The sequence below is a fragment of the Malaclemys terrapin genome, chromosome 11 (genome assembly GCF_027887155.1).
Source record: "Malaclemys terrapin pileata isolate rMalTer1 chromosome 11, rMalTer1.hap1, whole genome shotgun sequence".
NCBI lineage: Eukaryota > Metazoa > Chordata > Testudines > Emydidae > Malaclemys > Malaclemys terrapin.
The window spans coordinates 28376955-28403176 of NC_071515.1; the positions used below are offsets into that span (position 1 = coordinate 28376955).

Genomic DNA, 26222 nt, shown 5'->3' on the forward strand with positions numbered 1-26222 from the left:
ACAGCATGAGAGATTTCATTTCCAAAGCCATCACCATTGTGTTTTTATATAAATAGCGTAAGAAATTAAAAGTCCTATATTTAAAGAACTTAGTGAATGCTTTCCAGGGATTCAACCCATCCCAAAATGGCAGGGGAGGTCCAGTTTTCACGGGCTTGGAGTTGTGAAAGTGAAATGAATTATATTAAAGAAATAGAATGAATTAAAGAATGCCGTATGTACCTTTAAGTAGAAATGAGAAATGCTGCAATCCAGGTATCAAGAAAGCAGACATTAACTGTTAATCAATTGCTCCACTTAAGGGCGATTGGTGAAGCATTAGCCTTAGATCGATAAGAGTTAATAAGGAAGCAGGATATGCATATTGTGCCCCAGGCAAATTTTACAATTTTACTCTCTCTGTCCCTTTGTTTAGTTCGCACCTTTTTATCTGTATAAATAAGACTGTATGAATCTTGCAGGGGGCTCACATTATCTGAGTGTTATTAGCAAAGCGCTGTGCTAATAAAACAGAGTGGTCTGACAAACTGAGATCTGAGTCTAACTTTGACAATTTGGAGGTCCCACCGAGATGGCAACTGTCTTCACTGGGGCCGTGTGATTCCTGACCGTTTTTTGTGGGATGACCGTGGCAGCCGGCACCTGGGCATTTGGCCCGAGCGGTCCTCCTCCTGAACGGAAGGGCGCACGACCACAGTGAAGTCTACATCATCGAACCTGTTGGTTCCCACTCTTTTCTAGTAGGGATCCTGGGATCGGACATCAGGAATCTGGTCAGGTAATTACTGTGTTTTGTCTGGACTGAGGACTGTCCTGTCTCTGTGTCTATCCATCTTCCTGTGGAGTGTTTGAGTCTGGGTGCTGTCTCCGTCCAGGGATTGGCCGACCAAGGGGTTCCTGTCCCCGCGGTCTGATTGAGTGAAATCTGCACAATCGCAGCCGCACCGCACCTTGGGTAAAACCCTTGATGTGAAAGCAAGTGCGACTGAGGCAGCAGCCTGTGGGCTCCTTTTGTGTGTTGCACTGGGCATCGCTCTGATGAACCCAAATTTCTTTCTTGTGTGATTGGTGTGTGTAAAGTCCTCCTGTATTGGTAACCAGACATCTAAGTTGGGACAGTTCCCTAAAGGAACGCCGGCTCATTTTTTAGGAAGGGTCCGGATTCCTGTAAATTTCTGGAAAAATGGTCTAGGCTAACTCAGGGAGATCCCAAAACTCAGTGGCCACTGTTAGAATCTTGGGACAAGGACCGAGTGGACGTCTTAAAAGACAAACTCGGCCAACCTAAAACTAAATTGGCCAAAGGAGAGGTTAATTGTTTCATGCAGTGGTGGGAAGAGGAAAACCGTGGGTGGACAAAATCAAAACTCACCTCTCTCAAAGATTCAAATAATAAGTTAAAAGCTTTATCAAAAGCCTCCTCTCCCACCACCAGACTGAGCGCTCCCCTTTACCCCGTTCTCTGAAAAAACCCGGATCAATCCCAACCCCCTCCATACTCCCATCTCATTGTAAAAAGGACAAGCCCCTTGTTCTGTTCCCCTTCGTTGTCTGCCTCAGAAACTGATTCTTTAGTATTCCACTACCAATCCAGCAAGGAGGGTGGACTCTTCAACTAGCCCCCACCCTTCCTGGTCCCTTTCCTTAAACATTTCTTTAAAAATTGTGAAATAACCACAGTATCACTCACAAAAACGGCTCATTGGAAAAAGCAGGATCAGGCCCAGACAAGCAGGCAAGCAACAGATAAAGAAACTGAAAAAAGGTTGGAAGCCCTAAGGGCATAGTGTCAGGAGTAAGAAAAGGCATGAATCCCTGGAACAATACTTAAAATGGTGAAATCTGAGTTAATAAAGGTGTCATTTTGGGAGATAAACAAGTGATTTAAGGAAAGAGAGTGAAAAGTTAACTCTACAGAGGCTGGAGAGAATTAAGCAGTTAAACTTTGTGAAAATGTTAAAAAGGACCATGTTAAAGAGAAAAAGAATTCTTGGTTTCTTTGCAGCCATTCAGAAGGAAAAATGGGCCCCTTTTTCTAAAGGAACGTTTGTAAAAAATCCAGGTAAAGAGATAATCTGATTGAAATCATTTGACTATGGACAATTGAGTCAAATTTGCTAAAAGAACATAGGGGGGTTCTATTGGAACTTAATTGCCCCAAATGTATAAAGGTAACGTAATCTATGTACAGCTACGTAAAAACAAAGCAGTATAAAAGGGATGTTAAGGAAAAGAAAATGTGTATGTATCTGTCTGTCTGTGGAAATCTGTGAGGTTTGTAAAACTCCTGTTTTGTAGGTTTAAGATAAATTGGTTTTGTTTTGTTTATAATGCCACTAAAAATCCATTTGATTCTTTAATTCAAAGTTGCAAAACTGACAGACCTTTTTGCCAGACACAGGTAATCAGTGTTGGTTGGCTTTGAGATTTGGTATTTAACCCTTAAGGGGTAACTTGATTCTTTACAAAATTTAAAATGTTTTTAAATAAAGACCAAGTCATGACTGCAGCAGGGCAGTCAAAATCAGAAGAATAGGGAGAGATTCTGGATTCTTTTTCTTTGTTTGTTTGTTTTTGTAACAAAATAGCAGATGAGAGCTGTAGTAAAAGAATAAAGACAGTGCCCCTCTGAAGCAACAGCCAGGGTGAGGTGCACAAAACAAAAAGAAGCAATGTTAGAAACACTGAGCCTTAAAATGGCTCTGTGTAATCAGACTGTCACTTTGATAAGGGTACATAAAAACTCTGTAAGAACAAAAGAAACAGTTACACCTTATGTAAAAATTAATATGGCTTAATGTTTTAAAAGTTAAAGTATAGAAGGAATGTGCAGACATGTGCAGTGTATATTATAGAGGGGGGTAAAATAAATGCAAACGAAACATGCTACTTAATTAAAATCATATTAGGGCTCCAAAGGAGCCACAATAGATTGTGTTTTCTTTTTCAGAGCTCTGTGTGTTTTGGAAGCAAGAGTTAAAAGTAATCAAAACTCTGGTAAAAGTTAATTGTGTTCCTTTTAAGACAGAGTCTCTGAGCTCTGCTGATGGCTTTGAATCCAAAAGCCAAGCCTGTGTTGATGCAAATTACCTAACTGATAAAGGAAGGAGAGAACTGCCAGCACAAAGAAACTGCAAATAAAGGTATGCTTATCCATGCCTGTTGCTCCAAAGCCCTGTAGTAAAGACATCTCACTAGGATCCTGTATGTGGGATAAAATGAATAATGAGACCAAAGTACTGTATAATGGGCTATGTGTATGTGTTAATTCTTGGGGAAAAGTGTTTTTAAAGAATGGAAGTGTTAGCAACCTTCCAACAGACAAATGTAAATGTAAATGTATGTACTGTGTTTACAAAAAGGTAAAAAGGTAACAGTTCCTAAAACGAACAAAAAGGCAATGTGGGAAACTGAACCATTCATATTATACATGCAAATGGCAACATGTTAAGAATTGCCACTGCAGAAAGACATAACAACTTACCATTGGTATAACATTTTCTGAATGGTCTCCCACAACTACTGGCATACTAATGTTACTAACCCTAATTGTTTTTAATTTTAAATTGTATGTGTTTAATTGGAATGTTTGAAATGTGCTGTTGGATAAAACAAATGTATGCAAAGCTAGAGCCACAGGTCCAAATCACCTCCCAGTATTTTCTATTACGTGGACTAAATAAGAAGTGACACTGGAGATTAATAATCTTAGTGTCAAAAGGGGGCTATGTAGGAGCAGGATTTTATAATGTCCCAGAAGAATTAATATATGATTTGATTGTCTGGGTTACTGATTGTAAAACTTAGCAAGGTTCAATTTGCAACGCTTTTTTGCTCGATATAAATACTACTGTTTGTATTCTCAATCTGTTTGCGTGAATGAGGAATATATGCATCAGGAAAAGAAGGTGTGAAGGCCATTGTTACAGCCAGAGTCAAGGAAAAAGAAGTAAAGAGACTTAAAGGACATCAAAGAATCATCAGGTACTGCTTACTATCCAGACGGCTGGTAAACTATCTGGCATTGCAGTGTGGATACATGCTTCGCAGTGTAAGAAGACACCCTCCCAGCGAACCAATCACCACCTCAGAACCACGCAGAGTCAATTTTGACTCTGGAAGAAGACGTAGAGGAACAGCCTGCAATACCTTACCATCTACGCTCTCGTAAGGGTTGCCAGAAGCAGATGACGACCTAAAGCAAGGCCTGAGAAGGAGCAGTAGTGAGCCTAGCGCCTGCTGCCTGGTAGACGTAAAACCGTGACTGCGGTTCACTTGGTTGAGGTTGTCAGAACCAGAAGGGCCTTGCCTCCAACATGCGTCTCTGGTGGTGCCTGTTCCTCGGCTGCTGGTGTCTTAAGGTCTGGGGAGTCCACAATGACAATTCTTTTATCCAGCAGCAAGTGTGGATAGCGCAGACCCTTAATATTTCTAATTGCTGGGTCTGCAGCCACATCTCAGGCCACTCTCAAGCTGGTGTTCCTGTCCTGGCAATCCCACTCAATTCCCCAGACCTCACTGGAGGACCTCGTCCGTTTAACAAAACATGGAACAGCAATGACACTTGGGAAGCAGTGGGAATAAATGTATCTAAATGGATAAGTTTGGTGGAGGGAAAAGGTCATTGGTGTTGGGTGTGTAATGGGACAGGGCTGGATCTGGGAAAAAGCCGTTGCCTTCAGCATATTGTGGCCAATGGCGTATGGGATTATTCGAACAAAACTAAAGAGTGGCGGGCCGGGTATGGGGATATGAATTATATTTGAGGTTGAAATAATGGCAAATGAAACCGGAGAGAGTTTAAAAGCCCTGGCCAAAGAAACAGGGGCAATCCAACAGATGGCCCTTCAAAACCGTCAGGCATTGGACATAGTGCTGATGGCCAAAGGAGGGACCTGTGCTCTCATTGGAAAAGAATGTGTGTTTATACCTGACGACACCAATGAGGTAATAGATCGCGCTAGCCACTTAGAACAAATCGCATATCTTCCCCATGAAGAGCCGAGTTCTTTATGGAAGTGGCTAAGTAACCTGTTCAAATTCTCTGGCATAGGAAACTGGTTGTTTCAGGGAGCCCTGACTATCCTGTTTGGAATCCTAATGATTTTTGTATGTTTTCAGTTAATCTCCTGTTGTATCCAGAATTGTTAAGGCATGCCACCCAGGTGACTGCCCCAAAACAGAGTGCTAATATGATGATGTTAAATATCACTGATGAATGAAGAGATAAAGAACGATTAATATGTGGAACCCAGTAATTGTTGGTCTTTGCGTAAACTTGACCAAAAGGAGGGATTGTGAAAGTGAAATGAATTATATTAAAGAAATAGAATGAATTAAAGAATGTTGTATGTACCTTTAAGTAGAAATGAGAAATGCTGCAATCCAGGTGTCAGGAAAGCAGACATTTACTGTTAATCAATTGCTCCACTTAAGGGCGATTGGTGAAGCATTAGCCTTAGATCGATAAAAGTTAATAAGGAAGCAGGATATGCATATTGTGCCCCAGGCAAATTTTACAGTTTTGCTCTCTCTGTCCCTTTGTTTAGTTCGCACCCTTTTATCTGTATAAATAAGACTGTTTGAATCTTGCAGGGGGCTCACATTATCTGAGTGTTATTAGCAGAGCGCTATGCTAATAAAACAGAGTGGTCTGACAAACTGAGTCCTGAGTCTAACTTTGACAGAGTGTATTCTGCAAGACAAGTGAGTCATGAATTTATTTTGACCTTTGCAACATAGCATCACCAAAAGGATGACTTTGCACATAGATATCATGACATCGCACCAATACAATGGAATTGCATGTATGCAACAACACTCAATGCAATGTCACACCGGCAGTAGCACATATGATGCAATTAGTTTACAGCGTGGAGCAAATGTAAAGAGAGAACTCTAACACCCTCTCATATTTTTGGAGGGGAGCATGGAGAACACAAAGCTATATATTACCTGTTTTTCCAGCACCACTCTCCCCAGTAATAAGAATACACTGATCTTTATCCTGGTCCCTGAGGGATCTGTATGCTTCATCTGACAGAGAAAATCTGTAAAGTAAAAGATGATGAATTTAGCAGAGAAATGAGCCAATATCATCAAGACTATATATATATAAAAAAAAATACTGTATGTCCTTGAGGTTCAGATAGCATTAAAACAATGCTATGTAGCTTTCTACGCACTATACCAAGTGATAAATGGAGAACTGAAGCTTCTTTAGAATCCTATGAGTCAATAAAATCTAACATGGATATTTGTGATTACTGATTTACTTCATAATGATACTTATAGAATGGGCCTGGGAAAGAAATAGAAGTTACTTCCCTCCACCACACTCTTTTAGAGACTCATTAAAGCCTTCATAATTTGCAGACTTACATCCGTCCATGTAAGTATTCATTTAGCTGCCAGAGTAAGAAATGCCAGTATTTTCATTAAGTAACATCATAAGTTTACAACCCACAATCAAAGCACTGCAATCAGATATTTTATCAACTTGTTATTTCAACTATATTTGTAATTAGAATTTATCTTCTTCATATCACTACTATCATACAAGAGGGGGTTGGTGCTCTGCTCTTCCACTGAGAGGAAGATGCTTCAAGCAGGAAATCAGTCAAATCTCCACTGTGATCTTATACTTCCCCATTCCACTCTTTCATTCATGCAAATTTCCTCCAAACCACTCTGTGTTATGTCCCAAAACGACACTTTATATTCCAAAACAATTTCCCCTCTAAAAAAGTGGGGGAAACCCCTAAAAATCTTATGAAAATATTATGAATATAATTTGAATTGTTAAAGTACACAGAGTATGTTTAAAACATTAACCATCAGCCCATGGCTTGTCATCGTTGCACGGCATATTTTCATGTTTTCCGATTAGCTGAATTACAGACATTCGGAAACCAAATTTAGGGTGGTGTTACATAATTTGGAGCTAAAAAACAGATTAAGAATTGACATCATCTTCTCTGCACTAGCAGAGACTTCAGGCCCACTATACTGGAACATACACACACAGGCCACGGGACAAAATCACAGCAGTTTGTCAGACACTTTGGAACTTTGGCTGACAATGAAACTGTATACAGCACATCATATAGTGCTTTTAAGAGTGCTATCTACGTACTGCCAACATTATTTCCTGCAGCACCTGGTTGTTCCCTGAAGATCTCGTTCAAGTATTAACTAGACCTGATCTTGCTTAGTTTATAACATTAGAAAAGATCACAGCTCAAGATGGTTTGGAAACATCGATGCCCAACAAGATGCAAAAACAAGACACTAACTAGTAGCTCATATTTAAGAGCAGATTGATGCATTAGCCACTTTAACCGCAGCAAACCAAAAACGTCCAACTCCTCTTGCTGTACCTGGCATTGATGAGGAGATTCCTAAAACTTTTAATACTGCTCTAGAGACCCATGCATCTTTAGAATTTGAACTCAATGATTCAACTAGAGGTGAAATTTTGTTTAAAGTACAAGAAAGTAGAGAGCTCTAATGTGTTTAACATTGAAACAGAGTTGATTTGCGATATGGCCAGCATGTTACAACAGTAGCAAAGAAAAGACTCCACTGCTGCTGAGAGACCATGATGCAATTCCTGGCAGCAGCCGTATTGTTATGCATCCAAAGTACAGTAGCAACAGCACTTCACAAGATTCTCTGGTAGAACATATTCAGGAAGAGAATAATATTCCTTAAAGGTGCTGCAGATACACTTGCAAAGTTGAGAGTGTAACACATGCCTCTTAGGCTTATCTGTGCAAATATGTTCATCATAGCAACATCCTTTCAAAGCAATCTATGAGGAAAGCAGCAAAATGGGCCAAAGGCCTTCAGGCAGCAGTGGGGGTCCAGGGAGGGAGCGGGGAAGAGATCGTAGAATCATAGAATTGGAAGGGACCTCAAGAGGTTATCTAGTCCAGTCCCCTGCACTCAGGGCAGGACTAAGTATTATCTAGACCATCCCTAACAGGTGTTTGTCCAACCTGCTCTTAAAAATCTCCAAAGATGGAGATTCCACAACCTCCCTAGGCAATTTATTCTAGTGCTTAACTACTCTGACAGTTAGGAAGTTTTTCCTAATGTCCAATCTAAACTGCCCTCGCTGCAATTTAAGCCCATTGCTTCTTGTCCTATCCTTAGAGGTTAAGAAGAACAATTTTTATCCCTCCTCCCTGTAACAACCTTTTATGTACTTGAAAACTTATGTCCCCTCTCAGTCTTTTTTTCTCCAGACTAAACAAACCCAATTTTTTCAATCTTCCCTCATAGGTCATGTTTTCTAAACCTTTAATAATTTTTGTTGCTCTTCTCTGAACTTTCTCCACATCTTTCCTGAAATGTGGTGCCCAGAACTGGACACAATACTCCAGTTGAGGCCTAATCAGCGTGGAGTAGAGTGGAAGAATTACTTTTCGTGTCTTGCTTATAATACTCCTGCTAATACATCCCAGAATGATGTTTGCTTTTTTTGCAACAGTGTTACACTGTTGACTCATATTTAGCTTGTGATCCACTATGACCCCCAGATCCTTTTCCGCAGTACTCCTTCCTGAGTAGATGGGATATTAATAACACAAGCTGTGGTTTCCATGGATTTGTTTCTGGAAGACAGCTTTCATCTAGAGAGTAACATTACAGTGTAATTTTTTTAAGTGAAATCACAGAATGGTTAGCTCACCAAGCCCATCCAGCCATGAAATCCAGTGCTGTTTGTCCTTCAAACTGTCTCATCCATCAGCTCCAAGAATACCACCCCAGTACAAACAAATTGGAATTTCTACTACTGAAATACCACGTTTGCAAACTTCTGTCCTCACTCGATAGCAGGGAAGCTGGAACAATTTGTATAGTGGGGGTACTGAGAGCCATTGAACCAAACTGTAAACCATGTATATAATGGAAACCACTTAAAGCCAGGGGGTGCAGCAGCATCACCAGCCCCCTTAGTTCCAGCACCTATGCTTGACAGTATTACACCAGAAAACAGTGTGCAGCCACTGTGGAGGCCCCATTGGCAATTTTAGGGCAACCAACACATTCCTAATTCATATCTTGAATGATTTTAAGGTGACATATTCACCTCTAACAGGGCTACTGAATTCTCTAGTGCTGAAATGCCACTCTCACTAGCCCTACATGGATTGTACAGCATTAGTGATTGTCTTCACACACACACAAAAATCACCTCGGAAGAACAATTGACAAGCAACAAAGTCTTTCTCCATACGGAAACTTGAAGTATAAGGTCATAAACAACCAACAGAAATGTTTTCCTCTCTTTTAAACAGTTATTTTTATCCAAATCACCTGACCTTGCATAATTCAGCCAGGGATGGTTTGTGTTTATTCGGAATGTTTTATTTTTTTGAGGAAACCTCACCACTATACAATGCTGGAAAGCTTAATACAATAGTCAAATAGCATATCAACGACTATATCCCAAACACACAAGACAAATCAAGTTCACTTACACTGACAAACATTTCATACACACAGTTAATAAAACTTCCCTCATCAAGTTGTAAGTTTGCCCTGAAGTTCAGGCTATGCCTTCCACAAATTTAGTTCTAGAAGGCATAGGCAAGGAAGTGTTTTAGTAGCAACCCTTTTAAAGAATTTTCTGTATTCGTGGCACTGCATACACAGAATTAGTGCCATCTGTGTCAGAGTTTGGAACATAAATCTTTATTTAAAATAAAAAAATAACAGATTCATCCATCATGTCTAATTTAATGATACACCATTATTGTAGAGGACTTCATATATTTTCTATCTTCTTCTGGCTGTGTAATAAAAATTAGATCTCTGCCCCTTTTCCAGGTACATCCTCAATTCGTTATAAACAATGATTAAAAATGGTCTCATGCTCTGTAAAAATAGATCTCAATTTAGTTTTTATAATAATTTAATGACCACAGATAATCCTTCTACTTCTCCTTTTCTTTTGTTAACATTAACGTGTACTCCTCAGTGATGTCAACATTTATGACTATAAACCTAAACCACATGCCACTCTTCTGAGCCACCATATAATTACAGAACCTAAATAGATCTTTATTGTAGTTCTTAGCTAAAAGACAGTTGTGAACCATATGTTTTGAATTATTTCATGAGTGTGTCAGCAATGTCATTTGCCACACTTTATTATAAACTCTTCTTTCATTTGTAAGTTTTAATATAAAATCAACCATGTTATTTCTCCTACCACATCAAGGATACAGTATTTACTAAAGTTCTCCTTTAATTGAGATCTAAGTATAGGAACAATTTGAATCATAAATGCTACCCATATCTAGATCAATCACGACGTTCCTTGTTCTACAGCCATAGTACTTTTCATAGCACCAAGTTTTTAGGCTGTGTACTTTCAAACTTGAATTATCACTGATTTTGAAAAGTTTGTTTTGACCCCAATATTTTGTTTTGCTTTCTTTACATCCATTGATGCTGGAGTACATGTTCACGGAGGACTTGCTAATAAGAGAAATAAAACTAAAGGAGATAAATATCTGAAAGTTAATCACTACATTGAGACTACTTCCATGAATGCAAAAAGCACTGACAACTTTCACTCCCTTACTAAGCTCCATGCTCCACTTTTACTTGCAAGGAATTTCCTATTTTAACTACAATACATTACTAACCACCTCCACCAACTATTATCTCCGATCCCCATCCATAGTACTTTCCCTTGCTTCCCTCCCTCTGATCTCTCAGACACCATCCTTTTAGCAAAAGACACTTAGGACCAGATTTAAAATCCCAACAGGCACCTTTCCAAATTTGGCCTTTAATGCCTGTATCCTGTCTCTTCCTGCCTCCAAACTTTTGCTCCCTTTGCAGCAATAATCACTCACCATGTACCTGAGTGCTCAAGATTGCCACCACTGCCCCCCTCTAAATTCCTTTGCTCTTTTTTTCGTAAGATGAACACTCATCTCCCCTTTCTCAGCAAAACCTAGAAAAATGTCATTGTTTAAATAAAAATAGTCATTGTTTAAATACCACTCCAAAACAACCTCTTTGATAATTTTCATTCTGGCATCTGTCCCTTTCACAACTGTAAAATACCCTTCTACATGTGGTTAACAACCATGGACTAGCTGATGATTTTCTCACCTCAGCACTAGCTACTCTTTCCTCATCCTTCTTACCTCTCAAGGTTTGTCTCCATAATTCCCCCACCTTATCTCTTCCCCTGTTTGCAGTTACTTAGCATGTTCCTTTGGTTAATCAAACATTAGTGTTTTCTGTCCTCTTGTCTCTCCACAGCAGGTGGCAGATCCTCCCCGCCAAGCTGCCTCCACCATCTGGAATAGCCTCCATGTCTCTGAGCCTAACTGAATCCCTGATTTTTTTCAGATCTCATGTTAAGGCCTATTGCTTTGTCTTGGGATGTAACTTCTAACTCATTCTCTACTTTAAAAAAAATTCTATTTTTTGAGCCTTCCAATTTTCGTATACTTAGTCACTGTCCTTGGAACTCAGCCATTGTAATCCTTCTCTTCTACCCTATCACTGATAAGCACATTGCCAGGATATACTGTAAACAATATGCAGTTAATTATATTTGCACATGTAGAGAATAATCTGCTTGATATTTTTATGTTAATACCGAAGTATTAATAAATTAGTAAACTGTAATTTATCAAGGTTTCAGAGTGGTAGCCGTGTTAGTCTGTATCAGCAAAAAGAATGAGGAGTACTTGTGGCACCTTAGAGACTAAAATTTATTTGGGCATAAGCTTTTGTGGGCTAAAACCCACTTCATCGGATGCATGCAGTGGAAAATACAGTAGGAAGATAGATATATCTATATCTATATCTATACACACACACACACACACACACACACACACACAGAGAGAGAGAGAGAACTATTGATATGGCAACACCCATTTTTTCATGTTCTCTGTGTGTATATACACACATCTTCCTACTATATTTTCCACTGCATGCATCTGATGAAGTGGGTTTTAGCCCACGAAAGCTTATGCCCAAATACATTTGTTAGTCTCTAAGGTGCCACAAGTACTCCTCATTCTTTTTGTAATTTATCAAGTTTCGGTAAAATTCTGAACAACATTCATTATTTCCTTACTGCCACAACATCTGAATGGATACCAATCGGAGAGAGATTCAACAAAAACAACAATGCAAACAAATGAGAGCTTCTCTCCCACTCTGAGTTGGGGGAAAACAACAAAAGCCAATTGGGTATCAAGAATCTCAGTGCCTTTAAAGACTGGGATCAACATGGAAGCGTGCTGTGTAAATCGTCTTTGAAATTTTATTTCGCTAAACACTTCTTGGTTATTTTTGGGAAGGGAATGAAGATATTCAGCTATCCAAGTTTTAAAAAAAAAACTATCACCATGTAAAAAAAAAGGTATTAGTGTATATGTACTGAAATACTGTTTAATCTTAATTGCCCTAAAATAAAATGCATTCCTCAGTTCCCATAAGGCTATTTGCAATTTAATTCTGTGTGTTCAGCACTTTTACTTCCTTGGAGAAAGAAGTTGATTAGCTTGCTATTAAATTAAGTGAACAAAGCAGGTGACTACAAAATAGATGTAGCTTTGTCTAGGCGAGGTCTTTATAAATGAGCAGCTAGTATTTTTTTAAAATGCCAATCAAGAATAAAATCAACTGATGTCTAAACATGATGATAAAGAAAACTGTGAAGCTTGTTGAGGCAGAAGGAATAATCACAAACAACCACTCCCAACAACTATGCATTTTACAGAAGTTTTATTGTTGAGAGGAACTCTGAAATTTGTTACATCAACAATGCTGTGTGGATTATATACACATCAGAAGGAGCATTTTACCTCAGTATACCTTCATATATTAGGCTACTTATGTGGGAGACTGCTAACTGTGTGATGTTATTAAACACAGAACTAACGAGTGAAGTTTTATACACCAACCCATTTGATTTTAAAAGTAGCCATGGTTTACAGAAGAAAAATTCTGTTCATTGGTTACAGAAGAGAGTTAACTTTCAACAGCAGAACACTTTAGGCACAGTCTTCTTTTAGGGTTAGAGGAGCTTATTTGAAAGCCCAGTGTTGGGAAAGTTCTCACCCATACTCAACCTGTCTACACTCCCGACTTTATTGTTATCAGTTAATTAAGGCCTGTTCTACTCTGAGACTCACACCACAAAAGGGGAGCTCACTTTTCTTATCTTCCCCAGGATAAGGCAAAGTTCAGGCATGTTCTGGGTCAAGAGATGCTTTTTAACTTTGCATCCAATCTCCCTTGACAGAGGTTTAACTCGTACTTTTTCCCAAGGGCAGGGCACCCGGTTCTCCCCAGCACACCATACCCAGATCACAGCCTTCTAGCCCCATGGAAATTTCCCCACGTGAGGCAAGTCAAAGAGACTATGGGTACGTGCGTACACTGCAATTAAAAACCTACAGCTGGCCTGTGCCAACTGACTCAGGCTCAGGTTAAGGGGCTGTTTAATTGAGGTGTAGACATTTGGCCTTGGGCTGGAGCCCAGACTCTAGGACACTGCTTGAGCTGCAGCCTGACCCTGACGGTCTACACCACAATTAAACAGCCCCTTAGTCCCAGCTCCATGAGTCCAGGCCAGCTGCGGGTGTCTAACTGCAGTGTACACATACCTTTTGTCCTCTCAAGTATGTATATCACCTCGATCACTGAATAAGGACCATGGTACTGAACAATGCTCCAAACACGCACGCTTCTAAAAATCAGGAAGAAATCTCCTTAACACAATCCACATGAACTACAAATTGGGTGTATGATATTCTCCATCTTTCAATTGCATCTAATTCATCTCTACCTGTAATTATACTAAAGAGCACAAAAAAAAGATGAGAAGTAGTCTTATGTCGGACAGCTCAGCATTTTGGGGTTGAAGAGAGGGCAGTTTGAAATGGACACTAAACTTCCCCCCTCCCCCGCTTTTTCCTTCCACCAACTGCTCCCCCCCCACCCAGTCTCTCTCTGCAGACAAAGTTTCCTTTTACCTCCTTTTCAACTTTGTCCTTACTTATAATAGGAAAAAATTTTGCCCTTCCATAAAGAGGAGATCATAGTTTTATTCCACTGGGAGCTGATACACAAATTGGACATCAAAAAGAGCCAAACAGCCAATCAGAATATGGCTTTGGCTAGTAAGTACCCCATGGCAAATTCTAATTTGAAATGAGTCACCCAGCTGGATATTAGTGTGCTTTGTAAAATATATCGGTGGTCCCCAAGTGACAAAAACCACCTTTAATCGGCTCCCTTGCTGACAGACTGGCCAAAGAGCTGATTGGCAGGGGGACTGAGATGTGGTCCCTCCAAAATATTGTTGAAGCACAATGGCAGGGCAGAGCAGTAGGGAAGCTTGAACCGTGCTCTTGTTGTACCAGTTCTGTGGATAAACAAGAGGACAGGTCCGTCACCTGTGCTGTCAATTCGCACAAGATCCAGATGAATGAAAGCATCCATTTTTATATATTAAGTTGAATAAACATGGGCTAGTTCCAGTTCTAAACATCCCAAATTTTTTTTAACATGGCTGCAGTCACAAATGAGTTAAATATTCTTTGTTTTACATACGGAACAGGTTCCTTGTTCCCAGCTGGAATGAATCCCTATTTCAAGTGAAAAATGCAAAAACTTTATGAAATGAGCTTTTCAGCAAAGCAGTTTGTTTTGTTTTCCTCTTTCCATAGCTCTATTACTGGAAACAATGCTGACAAGCTAGACCACACATAATAGTAGTACTTATTACCTGTAACACTACCTACCCTCTGGATTTAGTGGTAAAGGATGACTCCCACTTCAAAGGACAGTTTCAGAGGCACAGCATTATCCAGGTCAGTTGCTGACCAAGGAATCAAGCTCTCACACACCTAACATGCAGTAGTGGTAGCCATGCCAGTCAAACTGACACTTCCCTACCATTTGAACACACATAGCTGAGCCTGTTATAGCATTAGCAAAAGTATTTGCAATGATAGGTATTGCAGGGATTTGAGACAGATGTCTTTTTCCATAGAACTCCAGGAAGAAAAGTTGTTTGACTGCTTGTTTGTGGGTTTTAAGACACATTACAGCTCTACTATCAGAGGGGTAGCCGTGTTAGTCTGAATCTGTAAAAAGCAACAGAGGGTCCTGTGGCACCTTTAAGACTAACAGAAGTATTGGAGCATAAGCTTTCGTGGGTGAATGCCCACTTCATCAGATGCAAGAGATGAAGAGTCTTGTGTCTGATGAAGTGGGCATTCACCCACGAAAGCTTATGCTCCAATACTTCTGTTAGTCTTAAAGGTGCCACAGGACCCTCTGTTGCTTATTATAGCTCTATTGGACTGTAGTTTATTTCTGAGAGGAAAAAGTTGCAGAAGCCAAGCTGTTACCACCCTGAGCTGAAAGTTATATATAATCGAACAGTTTACTTCCTAATACAGATCTGCTCTAGTGGTATCTGTGTTATTGCCTAAGCAGCTACAGCCTCTACTCTCTTTTTTTATTGTAAAAAGTATACTTTGGACTTTTTTATATAAAATATGGATACTTTAATAAAGCTATATCATTTATGTGCCAACAAATTGCCATTGCTTACTCCACTGAGCTTTGCATGAGAGTGATTGCAGCCAAAGGAAAAAATTCAGTAAAATATCAGGAAGGCTAGTGGCTGAAGTTGTGTGTTTTTATTTAACCTTTCGGAGCTTTGTTATTCTAACAGTTGGCTTGTAAAGCTTCACATTCACTTCCCGGACTGACACATTCCACCATTTATTGGCACATCAAGATACATGTGTATTTGTTGTACGACAGCTGAATAGGGCAGTAATGAGGAAATATCAAAAACAAATGGTTTTCCTTGCTACATTTCTAGGAGTTTAACTACTCCTTTGTTCCAGCTACATATCAATGGTTGGATCTGATTAACACCTGTTAAATTATAATGATCTTGCATTTAGTTTGAAGAGAAACAAAGCCTTTTCTGTACTGGAAGTTTCAAAACTTGAACCTTCCAAATACCCGTACATGGGGCTCTTACTCAGGGTTTCTGTGAAAGTGTTGTATTGAACATAGCACATCTTTGAAAATTATTCAGGATGGCAATGCTCCCCAATTTCCTACTGAACAAGACACATTAAATGCAAGTTGCCTAAACAAAACTGATATTCATTTAATTTGTGCAGTTCAACATACTTATTCCATTAAAAGAAACAGTATATTTTAAAGCAATTAGTTATCATTTTATAGGGTGACCAGATGTCCTGATTTTATAGGGACAGTCCTGATACCTGGATCTTTTTCGTACATAGGCTCCTATTACCCCCCACCTCCAGTCCCAATTTTTCACACTTGATAACTGGTCACCCTAGCATTTTATAGCAAAGTACAGAGTTAAGCAAAATCCTCCCGCTGCGGGGAGAGCAATATAAAATTCTTGGTTTTCTCTGTAGATGGGATCATCGTACAACTTTTTTAAATGGAGCACATCCAAGACACTAGCGTGGTTCAGATACACTGTTAAACACAATTAGGGGCTGTTTATATTACAAAGAGAAATCCCAACATTGCTGCATATGTAGCGTGGACAGGCTCTAAGCATATCTCACAAAAAGGAAAGGGTGCCTTTCTGGCAGTTCTGCTCTGGAAACTGACTTGGCAAGGAGTTGCTTGCATGAGCACTTCATTCATGGCAAGCTGGGCTGCAAATCAACGCCACACTAGCCCACCGTGCCCTAAGTGTCCACCTACACTCTGCACTGAAAGTTTCCTAGTTTGCTTTAATGTACTCCCATTTCAAACCCATGTCGATCAAATCATACTAGGGAACTTTTAGAGCATAGCAGCAGGGCCCATACAGACGGTGCATGGCAGGCTAGTGCAGGCTAGATTTAGACCCCACCTTCCCATGAGCTAAGTGTTCATGTAGGCAAGCCCTAAAAATGTGGAATTCCATGTATACTACCTCAATGATTTCTATATACACTGTGTTCTGTTTAGAAGAAGGGGATGGTGGGAGAACACTTCTAATTGCCAGCCCCACAAAATCATCCTTGGAATCGGACAATAAAAGCAGCTTCTTTCTTTCTTATGCACCACCACCAGCAAGAAGACCTAGAGGCCAAATTCTGCCCTCTGCAATAAAATGTACATCGCCATTAGTGTTCACTGGAGTTTGCCCAACTGTAACTGAGTGGAACTTAGTCAATAATTCTGTTGATGCACAAGTAGCAATACATTTCAGCTCACTCTCTCTTAGGTGAGCTCACTCTCCAGTCTAAACTGGAGTACTAAACACTTATTTTTGTGTCTAAAGTAACTAGATATGACCTTTAATACACATGGGAAACCATTGTTGAGTAAGAAAGTGCCGTTTTTACAGTCACTTTTCAGAGCACAACCACACTGTAAAGGTTTCATATCACAAGGCAGGAGCCTGATTTAACCTGAGTGAATCCCAGTACCCTGAACATATCCATAGGAGTTACGTCGTCTGATGCAGAATGACAACTCTTACAATGCAGCTTTTGTAGTTCTGCCTAGTGGGACTGCTAAAAATAAAAAAAACACTGGACTTTACCAAAGCCATATCATAGTTTTTCTAATTAACTATTTTGCTTTCCTTCTTTTATATTTGGAAAAGTATTTACATAGCAGTGTGTAAACCTCAACTCTGACCACAGGAACCATTTCTAGGGACAAGATAGCTGTTACTATGCCCACTCAGTCCTTGACTTCTCTGCTGAGACTCAACAAGGATGCCAAATAGAGTGGTGAGTTTTTGTGATGTGGACAACAAGAACTGGAGCTGGTCAGGAATATTCCATCTGAATGATTGTTCACATTCTCCCCTATGAGCTAAGCTCCCTAGCTGGATTACATCTCCCATAATGCACCCGAATCATGAGACTCCCCAGCTGGATCCATATTGCATCATGGGAGATTTAGTCCTCCAGGTAGCCCAGCCCATGGAAGATAATGCAGGCCTGAACTACAATTACCATAAGGCAACAGAAATGCAGTTTAATCTTGATCTGATTGTAAATAAAGTGCTTTGGTTCAATTCAACAAAAGGAAATAAAACATTTCAATTTCAGGAATATCAAAATGTTTTATTTCAACCAAAAATATCAAAATGAAATTTTTCACCATTTCTGAATCACAAATTGTCAGAATTTACACACACACACACACACACACACACACACACACACACACAATTCAGCTTTGTATCCCAATTTTGGGATGAAAACAGGTAGTGAAATAATAGAAATTCTTAGTGACTTTTTCTACATCAAACCGGGAAGGGAGGGGGCGTGTTGTGTGTGTGTGTGAATACTTGACAGTGGCGGGGGGGGAAGAGTCCACCCAAAAAACAAGCAGGACTTGGTCAAAAGTTTGCAGGTTCTGCAAAATACGGTTTGAAATTTAAATCACACTGGACAAATTCATGTCCTCGGGAATCTCCAAACATCCAGGTTTTTGTTTCAACTAGCAAATAATTGTTTTTATTAAAATCCACTAGTTTGGATTGAATATAGAATTCACACATGCCCTTTAGTATGAATTAGGACATTTAAGTAAGAACATAAGAATGGACATACTGGGTCAGACTAATGGTCCATCTAGTCCAGAATCCTGTCTTCCGACAGTGAACAATGCCAGGTGCTTCAGAGGGGCCAGAACAAGTAATCATCAAGTAATCCATCCCATGTCGCCCATTCCCAGCTTCTGGCAAACAAAGTGTTTCATATACAATATTAAGCAGTGTATATTTTAAAACAAACTATTAAGTGCTCGTTGGATTAAAAACCTGGACTATTGGGGGTCACCAAGGACCAAAGATGAGAGTCCCTGTCTCAAAAGCAGTGACCTAATACACCACCTGGAAAGTCTCACTCTTTGGCCTTGGAACTCACTCTTTGAGACTATAAATCACACTCTTAAGGATGGCCATGGCTGTCTTTTGCAGGAATCTGACAAATGAAAAACATCCAATCTCATGATCAAACACATTCTGTTTCCCCTCCTCCCCTAAAACACAAAAACTTCGCTGGTTTTACTTAAAGAAACAATGATTTGATATTTGCAGGGTTTAGCAATTAAAAATCCCTTCTTCAATGTGCAAAAGCAAAACAAGAAAAGTGCAGTTTTACAATAACTTATCTCACTGCAATTTAATTCAATGGTTTTGGGTAGCTTAAATCCCTATTTGTACATCCTAAATTTGTCTCTTATTTACCCAATATATAAAAGTGAACAAGTGTACTGAGTCTGCTGTGACAGTAAGTTGAAAGACTGTTCATCTTTTTATTCCTATCATATCATAAGAAGGGGTGTGTTTTTCCAAACAATTGTATTACTCAAATAAGATCCTGACAGTTGAGAAGAAATCAGATGGAGCCTAGTGGAGGAAGCTCTATATGAAGGATAAAGATTTGATGGGGAAAGTCTTGCCTATAAGGTTGCAGTGGAGATGGAATTATTCTAAGGGTTTGCTGCCAGTTTCATTTATGTCGTATTGTTATTTAAAAGCATGTCAAAGGTTCCCAGCATAGCAGATGGGCACCCTGTTTGCGTGTTATAAATTGCACACACAAAAATGAGACCATTAAACACAATGAGACATTTTCAATGAAAGAGAACGGCAGCTGTTCTTAATTGCAGGGGAGATGTCCGCCCTTAATAGTACAAATTGCCAGTTTAGGAAAGGCTTGATGCAAAGACTGATCCCTCGATATACTAAGCACAAGCTGAGATGTGTCTTTTTTTTTTAAACTGCTATAGAAACTACTCACCTCTCTTTCAGTTTTGGTTTAAAAAACAAAACCACTGCTTTAATTCTCCTGTCCTTCCTCATTCGTTTGTTTTTGTTTTTAAAGGCTCATTTTTCATAAAATCCCTTGACATGAAAGTCTTATCGAAACTACTGGAGCAGATTTTATAAAAATGAATTAAATATATATTTAAAGCTGCATGCTCTGTTTTAAATGTCAAGACTGATCAGAATGTCAATCAATTCTTTACACAAAAGAACTTCACTTTGCATAACAGTACAAAACAAGCTGGTCTTGCTTCTAGCACAGATTTAACAGCTGAGAGATATTGGGAGGTTTATTAAAGCTTTGTTATTTAAAATATACTGCAGAACATTAACTAGTACATTATGAAAATTACATTACAAATTGTCAAAGTTAAGGTACATTTGTGCTACAGTTCCATGTTTCTAATCAACTATCCATTTCATTCACGAAATTCTCAAAGGCTAGAGAAATAGAGAGAGTCTACTTTATGTGGCGATAGGTTTCAGTGATAGCCGTGTTAGTCCGTATCAGCCAAAAAAAAAAAAAAAAAAAACGGAGTTACAACCGCATTTGCTCCAATCCCTCCGGCAGAGACAAACACCTACAGAATCTCAATCAAGTGTTTTTAAAACTGCAAAACCCACCTGGTGAAGTGAAGAAACAGATTGACAGAGCCAGAAGGGTACCGGGAAGTCACCTACTACTAGACAGGCCCAACAAAGAAAGTAACAGAACGCCACAAGCCATCACCTACAGCTCCGAACTAAAACCTCTCCAGCGCATCGTCAAGGATCTACAACCTATCCTGAAGGACGATCCCCCACTCTCACAGACCTTGGGAGACGGGCCTGGCCTCGCTTAGAGACAGCCCCCCCAACCTGAAGCAAATACTCACCAGCAATTACACACCACAGAACAAAAACACCAACCCAGGAACCAAACCTGCTACAAACCCCGGTGCCAATTCTGTCCACCTATCTATTCAAGGGACACCATCATGGGACCTAACCACATCAGCCACACTATTCGGGGCTCGTTCACCTGCACATCTACCAATGTGATATATGCCATCATGTGCCAGCAATGCCCCTCTGTGATGTACACTGGCCAAACCAGACAGTCTCCACACAAAAGAATAAATGGACATAAATCTGACATCAGGAATCATAACATTCAAAAACCAGTAGGAGAACACTTCAATCTCTCTGGTCACTCAATAACAGACCTCAAAGTGGCAATTCTTAAACAAAAAACAGACTCCAACGTGAAGCTGCAGAACTGGAATTAATTTGCAAACTGGATACCATCAGATTAGGCCCGAATAAAGACTGGGAGTGGTTGGGTCATTACAAAACCTAAACTTAATTTCCCCAATACTAATTTCTCCCTACTGTTACTCACACCTTCTTGTCAACTGTCTGTAATGGGCCACTCTCTTACCGCTTCAAAAGTTATTTTTCCTCTCTTGGTATCCTAGGGTTACCATATTTCAGCAAGCAAAAAAGAGGACGGGAGGAGCCCCGCCCCCGTCCTGCCCTAGCCCCGCCCCTGCCCCTGCCCCTCCCACTTCCCACCCCCCTCAGAACCCCCAACCCTCCCCCGTTCCTTGTCCCCTGACTGCCCTCTCCTGGGACCCCTGCCCCTAACTTCCCCCCAGGACTCCACCCCCTACCTAAGCCTCCCTGCCTCTTGTCCCCTGACTGCCCCCTCCTGAGACCCTCCCCCCATCCTAACTGGCCCCCTAGGACCCTACCCCCTACCTGTACCCTGATTGCCCCAACCCTTATCCACACCCCCACCCCCAGACAGACCCCGGGACTCCCACGCCTCATCCAACCACTCCCCACCCCCTGACAGCCCCCCCCAGAACTCCCAACCCTCCCTGTTCCTTGTCCCCTGACTGCCCCCCCAGAACTACCGACCCATCTAAACCCCTCTGCTCCCTGTCCCTTGACTGCTCTGATCCCTCTCCCCACCCCTGCCCCCTGACAGCCCCCTCCAGAACTCCCAAACACCCCCCCGCTCCTTGTCCCCTGACTGCCCCCTCCTGGGACCCCTGCCCCTAACTGCCCTCCAGAACCCCACCCCCTACCTAAGCCTCCCTGTTCCTTGTCCCCTAACTGCCCCCTCCTAAGACCCCCCCAAACTGCCCCCAGGACCCTACCCCCTACCTGTATCCTGACTGCCCAAAACCTTCTTCACCCTCCCCCAAAAAGCCCCCCCCCGAACTCCCGACCTCCCCCTGTCTCTTGACTGCCCCCTCCAAAATCTCCCTGCCCCTTCTCCTGCCCCCTGGCCCCCTTACCTCGCCGCTCAGAACAGGGTGTTGGGCTCTGTGTGGAGCCGGACACGTGGCTGCACTCCCCAGCACAACACACAACCCGGTCCCTGCCCCCACACTGTGCTGCCGGAGCGGGGCGCTGGGCTGCAGGGGAGGAGGAGCTGCCGAGGCCCAATGCGAACGGCCCGGCAGGTCGGCCGGCTCAGAATGTGGGGAGGGAGGGGCGGGGAGGAGGAGCTCTACGGCTGCTCCGGAGTCCAGCCCGGCAAGCTGCGGGGGAAGGGCTCTGGCTGCCAGAGCCCCATGCGAGCGGCTGAATTTGCTGCAGCCCTCCCAGCTGCGCCTCGCTCTGCATGGGGGGGAAATCCTGGACATTTTTAATGATTTACAAATCCCCCCCCGGACGCTATTTTTAACACAAAAAGGAGGACATGTCCGGGTAAATCCGGACGAATGGTAACCCTAGGTATCCTGCTGTTAACGGATTTATCTCATTAGACTGACCTCACACTTGGTAAAGCAACTCCTACCCTTTCATGTATTTATACCTGTTCCTGTATTTTTCACCTCATACATCTGATGAAGTGAGTTCTAGCCCATGAAAGCTTATGCCCAAATAAATTTGTTAGTCTCTATAGTGCCACAAGGACTCCTCGTTTTTTTTATGTGGCTATGTGTATCAAGAAAAGTCAGCATCTTATTTCCTAAAAATCCTGAGAGCTGTTAATAATTCTAGACAGATGTTCTGGTTTCAGGAAAGTCAAGGAAATGGGATCTGGCAAGAAGTGCTACCATTACTTTAAACTACTGTAGCTTCAAAACACATCAAAATAGCCACGATATTAAGTTCTTTTTAGAAAGGTCTTGGCTGTCTAACAAAATAATCTAGCCTGAAAGCAGAGTTCGCCATACTTACCCTAAATACAAACCACCACATTCAACTTGATGTTCAAAAGGGAACAGAGAAATTGTTGTCACTGTTAAAGTATTTTCAATATTTTTGATTTATAATCCATATATGATACAAGTGAACCAGTACATTGCATACAGAAGACATGAGTAAACATTTGAAAATATTTCTAAGAATTGAGTCATTCTGATAGGGGATCTAAGCTACAAGCTATTTTATTAAGAATCAGTACAAGAGGGTATTTTTCATACATAAAGATGGCCACCTAATTAGAGCTATGCCAGAAGCATAAAAAAGACTGAATCTTGATTTTAATATTTCCATAGTTAGGGTATATTGAGTTCTTGGTCAATGGTGAGCACTCTTTACATGCACACACAAGACAGTTATATGCACAATAAAACACAGTCCAACGCCCTTCATGGTATATATGCACTTGATTCTTACACTTATTTTTTTTCCAGTGCACTGCTTCAAAAATTAATTTGCACCAATGGCAATGTCAACTGATAAATCCTTCTGTCTTAGCCACTAACTGCACAAACCACATCAAATGTGAAACATCGCTTTTCAAGGATTCCGCTACATTATGGCACTATTTTGTGTCCAAGTTAGAAAGGATGTTTTAAAGTGTTGTGAGTAAAGATGACTTCACTGCGCAGTAATTAAGTACATATATGTCAAGTAACATTTCCAAAAGTACTGAATTGATTTAGGAGTTCAAGCCCCACTGTAACTAAATATGACGTAGGCACTTCTGAAAATCTCACCCATTACAATTTGTGCCACTGTAGCATTGGCCCCTTTTGAAGAGAAAGAGCGATGCTCAGGCATATCCCTAGACCCTAATATTAATTGGAAAATTAAAAAATAGAAGATTAGGGCTCAGATTTATTAACTCTTTGTAGCAGATATCTGCATTAGCAAACAGTGTTGAAGGAGTCCGTGGTTCCTAAGACATTCCCCATATACACAATTTAAAAGAAAGACACCATGATTCTGCTGCACCCCAGGATTACCCAATAGGCTCCCAACACTCAGGGTTATAGCAATAGCCATTGTCTCCTATGGATCTGTATATGGGATCTAACATAAAAAGTTACATATATTCCCTAGATATATTCTCTGTTCTAAAAAAGTGCCTCAAGTCCTTCAGGGACTTTGCTTAATTTGGCAGATTTTAACTTGACCTACAAATCTATCTAGGAGAGAAGCCTTTTGAAGTAACCATGGATTAACTTGAAGCAGCAATTCATTATTTAAAAAAATGATGATTTTAAAAGATTTCTCCTGTATTAAACTCTGCTGTGAGTATAAGTCAAAATGCTAATCTAGAATCTCAGTTATAAGCCATTTCTACAACAAACACCTCTACATTTAAATTTGTGAGAATTGACCGCCATCACAAAGGCCAGAATTGCAAATATATGTATCTAATAGGCTATCTGCATATGCATAATAACCACATTGAGTTTTCATTCCATCTTCACAAACAAGACGAAACTGTGTTATAACGATCTCTAGACTCAGTAATTTTGTTTGGTCTGGTCTCCACAGATGGATCTTTAGCAACCTACCATGCAGGCAGGCACTGTGTTTACATGACACTATGCTGAAACGGCCAAGTCCTGTATACACTAGCATTTATAAAACATTGACAGCACAAATGCACTCCACAGTTGCTGGAAAAGACAAGTGTAGACAAAACTATGGAGTAGCTGCTGAGTGCCCTATTCTCGTGAACACAATGAAGACTTCAGAATCCTATGGCCTCTATTGTTTTCGATTGACAACAAAATCTTTACAAATGCAATTCCACAACCATTTTTAAAATTAAGATGCTTTTTAAAATGTTTAAATTTGAAATGGAACCCCATTCTGTATGCCTGGTTTCCAGAAAGCTGTAGTCCTTGTGTGCTGGATGCATATTTTCCTCTGCCTTTCAAAAACCGCACATCCTCTTGTGCATCAATTCCTGTGTTATTACATGTTTAGAACACTGACTTTGTGTGCTCTCAAATACCAATGGCAAACCAGCAACTATTTTTCATTTTACTAAGATTATAATATGTACTGCCAATAGCTGTTTGATTGTTGGGATGGAAAGTTTGCATTATATGCGGTCCAAGATTCAGTGAATACAAGTCCTGCTCAAGATTTGATGGAAAGCTAATTTACTGCTACATGCAAGAGAAATCCTAATTTACATCTCGATCAAGTCTTGGAGAAGCTCTTGGGTCACTTCTTGAATTCTCTTCAAATAATCAAATATGTCATTTTAACTATTTTACATTTACAAGTGGAGAAAGGCACAGATACAGCACCCAAACTTTAACTTTGCGCCCAAGCCTCCCATTCCCCTTCATATCTGTCTACTACGTAAAATGGATTAATTTTGGATTATAGATTTATTCTAAGGGTTTTTAGATGTCCAAAATCTATGGGTACTAACATCTCTAATTCTGAAGAGCCGCTAGTTTGATACAATTGTCAAGTCATCACAACTCTCCCATCTTCCCATAGCTCTCCTTTCCCCAAAGGAGTTTAACAAGTCTGCAATCTAGTGACGCAGATGTCTTAAATTTAAATAAAAAGTAGTGATATAGCTCCTAGGTGGAGTATCAATAGCCTAAAACCCACAGAGCACTGGGAACCTGAAGAGAGCGAGAGAAGAGGAAGAGAAGGGGAAAAGGCTCTCATTTTCAGCCTCTGGTGGTGAGGACTCTGTCAAATGATCCTAGAAACTACCATCCTCCCCAAGAGCTGAGATTGCTGAACAGCGATCAGAGCAAACTGTTGGCAGCGAGCAGCAGAGGCAGACAATCCAAGGCAACAGATGGCACAGAGTAGCAGCAGCAGCTTCTCGAAGGTGACTGACAGCTCAGAAGCAGAGGCACCTTTGAGGGTATGGTACAGAGAAGTGGCAAAGCTCAGCAGCTTGGAGTGAATCCAGAGAGAGAGAGAGAGAGAGAGAGAGCGAGCAGCAGCCTATCCAAGGGGTGTTGGTGCGGGCTTCCCTACCCAGCAATTAAAGAAAAGTCATGCCCTCTGGGTCAGGTAGTCAGGCCCCCAGAACAGCCCAGGCAGCACTGCCCTGCAAGAATCCTTGGACTTCTCCAACCCACAACTAACCATGAGTGGGGAGCTGGGGAGGAGGGAAGTGGCCAAAACATAGTCGCTCCCAATGGCCAAAGGAGAATGAGTTTGGGACTAC

General features: G+C 40.8%; 1 protein-coding gene across 4 annotated transcripts in view; it reads right to left on the reverse strand.

The window, feature by feature from the left end:
* Positions 1 to 26222, reverse strand: part of MYO1B (myosin IB) — a 193449-nt gene that overhangs the window by 102915 nt on the left and 64312 nt on the right. For all 4 annotated transcript variants that reach the window (XM_054043748.1, XM_054043750.1, XM_054043751.1 and 1 more), the window contains exon 4: positions 5956 to 6050. In XM_054043748.1, the coding sequence (XP_053899723.1) occupies positions 5956 to 6050 (95 nt within the window). The remainder of the gene's footprint in view (positions 1 to 5955; positions 6051 to 26222) is intronic.